This window comes from Mus pahari, chromosome 3, assembly GCF_900095145.1.
Source record: "Mus pahari chromosome 3, PAHARI_EIJ_v1.1, whole genome shotgun sequence".
Classification (NCBI taxonomy): domain Eukaryota; kingdom Metazoa; phylum Chordata; class Mammalia; order Rodentia; family Muridae; genus Mus; species Mus pahari.
Genome location: NC_034592.1, coordinates 75,325,841 through 75,334,471, shown reverse-complemented (window position 1 = coordinate 75,334,471; position 8,631 = coordinate 75,325,841). Strand labels below are relative to the sequence as shown.

Sequence of the window (8,631 nt, the reverse complement as noted above, 5' to 3'; positions counted from 1 at the left end):
CAGGGACCCTTCAGCAGAATCTTGCTGGCATCTGCAATAGTATCTGGGTTTGGTGGCTGATGATGGGATGGATTCCCAGATGGGGTAGTCTCTGGATAGTCCATCCTTTCATCTTAGCTCTAAATTTTGTCTCTGTACCTATATCCTTTCATGGGTATTTTGTTCCTTATTCTAAGGAGGAATGAAGTATCCACAGGATGGTCTTCCTTCTTGGTTTTCTTGTGTTTTGCAAAATGTATCTTAGGTGTTCTAAGTTTCTGGGCTAATATCCACTTATCAGTGAGTGCATATCTAGTGACTTCTTTTGTGATTGGGTTACCTCACTAAGGATGATATCCTCCAGATACATCCATTTTGCCCAAGAATTTCATAAATTCATTGTTTTTAATAGCTGAGTAGTACTCCATTGTGTAAATGTACCAGTTTCTGTATCCATTCCTCTATTGAGGGACATCTGGGTTCTTTCCAGCTTCTGGCTATTATAAATAAGGCTGCTATGAACATAGTGGAGCATGTGTCCTTATTACCAGTTGGAATATCTTCTGGGTATATGCCCAGGAGAGGTATTGCTGGATCCTCTGGTAGTACTATGTCCAATTTTCTGTGGAACCGCCAGACTGATTTCCAGAGTGGTTGTACAAGCTTGCAATACCANCAGCAATGGAGGAGTGTTCCTCTTTCTCCACATCCTCGCCAGCATCTGCTGTCACCTGAATTTTTAATCTTAGCCATTCTGACTGGTGTGAGATGGAATCTCAGGTTGTTTTGATTTGCATTTCCCTGATGATTAAGGATGTTGAACATTTTTTCTTAGATTCAAGACTATAAAACTTTTATAGTGATACTGTCATTTTATGTAAAACTTCAAGAACTTGATTTCAGTCTAATTGTCTTAAGTATCTTCACTGATGAAAATAATGGAAGAGTCAAATTCTATGTATGGAAAACTGAATTTTGACACAACTTTACCTTAGATTTAGAAAATTGGAAATATTGTATTTTTTTGATCTCATTCAAGACTTGAAAGGAAGGTTGCTTAAGGTAGTTGGTCAAATCGATATATTGGTGCTCTGATATGCCTTTAGGTAACAAGTAACTTGCCGCTTAATTCTTCACAAAGCAGGTGGTTTTGACCCATCTTTGAGTCTATCTGCACTGTCTTGAAGACATGTTTTCATTTTCCTTCTTAAGCTTGCTATTTCTTTTTCCAGTTTAAAAATTCTTTCTACCTGTCCACATAGATCTCCAAAAGGCATAACTATATTTGATTTTAAATTACATTGTCTAGTCGAGTTTCCTCAAAAGATTCTTTGCCTTGAATTTCATAGACTTTATATGGGTACAAACATCCAGAATGTCTAGAATAGCATCCATTTTCAGTCATTGTGCTTGTACAAATATCAAAACAGGAGGCTTCAAAGAGCTTTGAAGAAGGAAAAGGTTCTCTCTCCTTCCTTCCTTCCTTCCTTCCTTCCTTCCTTCCTTCCTTCCTTCCTTCCTTCCTTCCTTCCTTCAGTCTCTAACCAAGGTGAAGTTCTTTTCTTCTTTCAGGATGTAAGGGGAACTGTGGAAGCTGATAGTAAGACACTTGATGCAGGTGGCATCAATTTGTAGGTATTTCTCTGGCCTAGCACTTGGTACAAATTCCTGCCAGCTTTGAGGCAGGCTGTGTGGCAGGCAGGGGCAGTGGAAAGAAGGGCATGTGCCACACAGGGCATGCAGGAGGACCTACCTTCCCTTTCTTAATATTAAAAGGACATGTTTACTGGTCCAGGAGCTCCAGGCACCCATGGCCACCTGTATTTCCACTTCCACCTCAAAGGATCTGATGTATGTCTGGTCGCTGCCCTGAATGAAAAGATTGGAGGTGTTTTCCCCATCAACTAATTACTCTGAAACTCAATTCAGCAGGAGTAGACCTGCTACTGGTAGGGGTGCAGATGAAGAGAACTGTTGAAGATATTCTTATAATTGATTATTATTGTCTTTAAAAATAAAAAAAAAATGCGTTTGAGGATTGGGGGTGATGACCAAGCACGAAAAGAGCAAGCATGAAAAGAGTTTCCTGTATGAGTGTGAAGATCAGAATTCAGATTCCCAGTACTCCAGTAAAAGCTGGCAGATGTTGCAGACCAGCTATATTCGCAGCATGCAGGAGATAGAGACTCTGCTGTCTCTAGGGCAAGTTGTCTAGCCAGACAGCTATATCTGCAAGCTTTAATTCTCACTCAGTGAGAGAGGCCATGCCTCAGTGAATAAGACAAGGCATAGCTGAGAAAGACCCTTGATGTCAGCCTCTGGCTTCTGCACACACATGCATGTACAGCTGTGCACACATGTGAACACCCAGATATGCATGCATCAAACCACAAAGACAGACACACACAGGTACACCCACACCCACACCCACGGACACCCCCCATATACATGCATGATAAAAAATATACTGCTTTTTACATGGCCCAAAGCAAAAAATACAATAGGTTGAAAGATATTTGTTTTGTCTATTCCTTTATACTTCCCTGAAATAACTAACTGGAAATAACATGATTTGTATTGCTAATGGGTCTTTATTCTGGGATTCAGAATTTAGAATAACTATACTCTGTAAAAACTGTTTTCCTTCAGCCTCCAGTTGTTTGAAACGTTTCAGAGTCAGTAACTGAACTTCCGTGATAAGTCTCTGGATGCAGCCGAGAGTTCATGGATAGTCCACGCAATGTCACAGAATTTTTCATGCTGGGACTCTCCCAGAACCCCCAGGTGCAGAGGATGTTGTTTGGGCTTTTTCTACTGGTCTTCCTGGTCTCTGTTGGGGGCAACCTGCTCATCATTATCACTATCACCTTCAGCCCCACCCTAGGCTCCCCTATGTACTTTTTCCTCTCATATCTGTCCTTTATTGATACTTGTTATTCCTCTTGTATGACACCCAAGCTCATTGCTGACTCCCTGCATGAGGGAAGAGCCATCTCTTTTGAAGGCTGCTTGGCCCAGTTCTTTGTGGCTCATTTATTGGGAGGAACTGAGATCATTCTGCTCACAGTGATGGCCTATGACCGCTATGTGGCCATCTGCAAACCCCTGCACTATACCACCACCATGACCAGGCATGTCTGTATTGTGCTGGTGGCAGTAGCTTGGCTGGGTGGCATCCTGCATTCATCAGTTCAGCTCTTTCTGGTCCTTCAGTTGCCCTTCTGTGGTCCCAATGTAATAAACCACTTTGTGTGTGACTTGTATCCTTTACTGGAGCTGGCCTGCACCGACACCTATGTCATTGGCCTGCTGGTGGTGGCCAACAGTGGTGTGATTTGCCTGTTAAACTTCCTCATGCTAGCTGCCTCATACCTTGTCATCCTGCGCACTTTGAGGTCCCACAGTGCAGAGGGAAGACGGAAAGCTCTGTCTACCTGTGGAGCCCACTTCACTGTGGTTGCTTTGTTCTTTGTGCCCTGTATATTTATTTACATGAGACCATCATCTACTCTGTCCATAGACAAAATAGTAGCTGTGTTTTATTGTATTTTGACACCCATGTTCAACCCCCTGATTTATACTCTGAGAAATGCAGAGGTGAAAAATGCCATGAAGAATCTCTGGAGAAAATGAAGAATTGTGAATGGACGATACAAGTTTCAGTTGGGGAAATAAATCTTAGCTGTAAGAATTCAGGGGCCTAAGTGATTGTCAAAAATTTCAGGATAAAACTGCATGAATATTTGAAAAAATATATAAATCCACACTTAGAGTTTCTTCATAACAGTTTTCCCCAAACTCAAGCATATAGAAGAACAACCTTTGTCTGCCTCACCTATGTTTAAGAGGATATCTCTCCCACCCTGGGATACTAAGCATCTGTGATGAGCAGAGTGGCTTTGTTGACAACTTGTAACCTGCTACTCCACCTTGGATGCTGCACTGTGCATCACTTTAGTCACTGATGCTTCATCCTGCATCTGTATTCTATCTACAGTAATAACAGAAGAAACTATAGCTTGGATATTGACAATTCAGCAAGTGAGCTTAGCATTGACAGCTCAAATTATGAAAGTATACAAAGCTTGTTTGTACCCAAATCAACATGGACATGATTTCATAATATAAATAATATTTGAAATAGTGAGGTACATTTCTACATAGTATTTATAGGTGAGCTCTCATCACATACAAATGAGGATATGTTAATTCAGTGTATGGTATGCTCCTCTAAAAAACTTATTTATTTATTTTTATTTACATTCCAATCATTTTTCCCCTCCTGGTCCCTGCACCGCCCCCCCTGCACACAGTCCCTCCCTCTATCCCCCTCACCTTTTTCTTTGAGATGGTGAGCACCTCCCCCTTCCACCTCCCTGATTATTTCCCAACTTGGTTTATCAAGTCTCTGCAGGATTAGGTACATTCACAGTGTGTGGGGGGGAACAGATTCCACAGACAGGCAACAGCTTTAGAGAAAACACCTCCCCTCCAGTTTTGGGGGGACCAAAATCTAAACAAAATGGATGATTTTCTAGGCAGATACCATTTACCAAAGTTAAATCAAGATCAGGTAAATTATCTAAACAGTCCTATGACCCTTAAGAAAATAGAAGTCATTAAAAATGGTTCAACTAAAACCCACTCAGGTCCAGATGATTTTAGCACAGAATTCTACCAGGCTTTCAAAGAAGGGCTAATAGCAATACTCCTCAAACAATTCTACAAAATAAAAACAGAAAGAGCATTGCCAAATCCATCCTATGAGGCCACAACCACATACCTGATACCAAAACAGCACAAAGACTCAACAAAGAGAATTTCAGACCAATTTTGCTTCTGAATATCGATGTAAAAATCCTCAATAAATTTCTCACAAACTGAATCTAAGAACACATGAAAGGATGGACTACCCAGAGACTACCTCATCTGGGAATCCATCCCATCATCAGCCACCAAACCCAGATACTAATGCACATGCCAGCAAGATTCTGCTGAAGGGACCCTGATATAGCGGCCTCTTGTGAGACTATGCCAGTGCCTGGCAAACACCGAAGTGGAGAAGTGGATGCTCACAGTCAGCTATTGGATGGAACACAGGGCTCCCAACGGAGGAGCTAGAGAAAGTACCCAAGGAGTTTTAGGGGGCTGCAACCCTGTAGGTGCAGCAACAATATGAACTAACCAGTACCCCCTGAGCTCGAGTCTCTAGCTGCATGTGTAGCAGAAGATGGCCTAATCAGCCATCATTGGGAAGAGAGGCCCCTTGGTCTTGTAAACTTTATATGACCCAGCACAGGGGAAGGCCAGGGCCAAGTAGTGGGAGTGGGTGGGTAGGGGAGCAGGGGCGGGGTGGGGTATAGGGAACTTTCGTGATAGCATTTGAAATGTAAATAAAGAAAATAATAATAAATAAAAAAGTTATTTGTTTTAGAAAAAAAAAGAACACATCAAAAATTTCATTTGATCATCCCAGCTTATTGAGTTCTCAGTTCAGTTTGACCTGAGCAGCCAGGAGGACCCCATTCTCCCCCTTCTCTGTCCACCCTCACACTCATCAGACTTGTGGGTTCTTAACCATACAGGTAAGCTTCCCTTCCCCTATCCATCTTCCCTGATTGCTGAGTCCTCTGAGCATCCTGCTATCCCAGGGCAACCTCCATTCTCTTTTCACCTCTCCTCTCGCCTTCATTAGACCTGCTGTACCTGAATCATACAGGTAAGATTCCCTTTCTCCATCCATCTTCCCAGATTCCTGAGTCCTCTGGGTATTCCGAGCTGCCCTGAGCAGACTGTTAGGCCAGTTGAACCTTCATTCTTCCTCCACATTTCTCCCCACATTCATCAGACCTAAGGCTCCAAACCATACAGACCCGCTGATCCAGAACCATATAGCCCAATGATACCCATCTGTGGAGAGCTTTTGAGGCTACTTCTAGAAATTTGGCAAGAATTTGTCATTGTGTGAGGACTCAGATATGAATTTGGGATAATACAAAGCTCAAGGTGATCTCAACCTAGGAATGTGTGGCATTCCTTTTATCTTGGTCATCCTGCTAACCCCTAGAAATAGTGACCAGGGGGCTTTGCTTATTGCCTTGTTTGCTCTCTTAGTTTATTTCCTTCTTTGATTACTTTGTCTTTGATCTAAAAACTGACCCTCTTCTCTGAAAGTACCTAGAATGGTATAAAAGCAGACTGAAGAAAAATAAATCTGCTTCAGCCTCAACACAGGCCGGAGTCATGTTATATAGTGTTGTCTAACTATCTTTTTCTTTTTAGTCCTTCCTCCCTCCCTAGAGACCCCGTTGAGTGACTGAGCTGACTTGGTCACCCATCAGAGATCTGCCACACCAGAACAACCGAAATGAACTCCAACTCTCAATTCCTATTACAGCAGGAACATCCAGGGACTAAAACTATCCAGATGGCTAAAGGAACTTGAAAGAACATAATCAACAAAAGCCAGAACAATGACACCTTTAGAGCACATGTACCCTACTACTGCAAGCCCCGATATCCTAACACAGCAAAAGCACAAGAAAATGATCTTAAATGCAATCTTATTAACATGATAGGGGCTTTTAAAGAGGAAGTGAATAAATACCTTAAATAAATACAGGAACATATAAATAAACAGGTAGGAATCTTTAAAGAGGAAAAAAATAAATCCCTTAACTATGTAGAGGAAAATACAATTGAACAAGTGAAGGAAATAAATAAAACTGCAAGACCTGAAAGTGGAAATAGAAGCAATGAAGAAAACACAAACTAAGGGAATTCTGGTGATGAAAAATCTAGAGAAAAGAACAGGAACAACAGATATGAGCATCACCAACAGAATACAGGAGACAGAAGAGAGAATCTCAGACACAGAAGACACAATAGAAGAAGTTGATACAACTGTTAGAGAAAATGATAAACCTAATAAATTTCTGACACAAAACAGCCAGGAAATCTAGGGTACCATGAAAAGACCTAACCTAAGAATAATAGGAATAGAAGAAGGAGAAAAGTCCCAGCTTCAAGAGCCAGAAAATATTTTCAACGAAATCATAGAAGAAAACTTTCCAAAACTAAAGAAAGAGATGCCTATAAACATGTAAGAAGCTTATAAAACACCAATAAGACTGGACCAGGAAAGAAAAATCTTCCTGCCACATAACAATCAAAACAAAAATCTACAGAACAAAGAAAGGATATTAAAAGCAGTAAGGGAAAAAGTTCAGGTAATATACAAAGGCAGAACTATCAGAATCACATTGGACTTCTCAACAGAGACTCTAAAAACTAGAGGGGCCTGAACAGATATCTTCCAACCTCTAAAAAACCATGGATGCCAACCTAGACTACTCTACCCAGCAAAACTCTCAATCACCATTGATGGAGAAAACAAAACATTTCAATTCAAATTCAAATTTCAAAAATATCTATCCACCAATCCAGCTCTACAGAGAATACCAGAAGGAAAACTTCAACCCAAGGATGTTAACTATATCCTGCATCTAAGAAAACACAGGAAATAAGGAATTCCATATCAGCAAAACAAGAGAAGTATACACACACACACACACACACACACACACACACACACACCATCAACATCAAAATAACAGGAAATAGCAATCACTGGTCTTAATATCTTTCAACATCCATGGACTCAATCCCCCAATAAAAAGACACAGGCTAACAGAATGGATGTGAAAACAGGATTCATAATTCTATTGCATACAAGAAACACACCTCAGCAATAAAGGTAAATATTATCTCAGGGTGAAGGGCTGGAAAAAAAGTTTTCCAAGCAAATGGACTCAATAACCAAGCTGGAACAACAGACACTGAAGAAATTAATCTTTAGGTTTTATTTCACAAAAATCAGAAAATCTTAGATGTGGATGATTTATCACTTTCTTCTAATGACAGGAAGTTGGTCTCCCACACAGTTCTCCACATTATACTATGCCACACATAGCACCATAGAGACATGTTCACTGAACCAGCTGCAGAGGCACAGCTGAAACTTGCTAATGAATAATCTTCTTTCTGAATGAACAGTTTAAAAAGAAACTTCAGCTTTAGGCATTTTGTTGAAGGAATGTACAAAGGAACCACAACCCCCCACATGTTTTTTTCCTGGAGAACCCTAGACAGATTTTCCACAATCAGCCCTTACCTAAAGCTGAATCTTATTGTGATCTTCCAAGGAACAAACATCCTTAATGGTGGTCATGCATTGTAATCACCTGCAAATCATACAAGAAACAATTCTGTTTGTTTACCATATAAAAGTACTTAGGATTCTTCTGGTTGAGGGGCATTTGAATTTTAGGCTATAAAATGTTATCCAAGATTTATATGGTACCAGTTGTCCTCTAGTGGTCTAACATGGAGTTTTAGGGATGCGGTCTTACATATGCATACTATAGTGACCACTATCTATCAGTCATTTAAACAAATTGTGTTTTATTTCATGTTTATATAAAAAGAATTTTCATTTTTCTCACATAATATTTCATTATTATGGTTTTCCTCCCCCCTACTCTTCCCAGTCCCTCCCTTCCTTCTCTCCCATCCAGATTCACCCATCCTCAGTGTCTCATTAAAAGAATTGTTTTCTGAGGGGTGTTCGCCTGGCAGCAGTCCCCAGGCTGA

The 8,631-nt window shown here is 40.7% G+C and overlaps 1 protein-coding gene across 1 annotated transcript; it reads left to right on the top strand.

Annotated features, from left to right (window-relative positions):
* Positions 1–2,703: 2,703 nt before the first annotated feature.
* LOC110318193 (olfactory receptor 140) lies at positions 2,704–3,612 on the top strand. Its single transcript, XM_021193024.1, has one exon. The coding sequence runs from the start codon at positions 2,704–2,706 to the stop codon at positions 3,610–3,612; it is 909 nt and encodes a 302-aa protein (XP_021048683.1).
* The last annotated feature ends 5,019 nt before the right edge of the window (positions 3,613–8,631 follow it).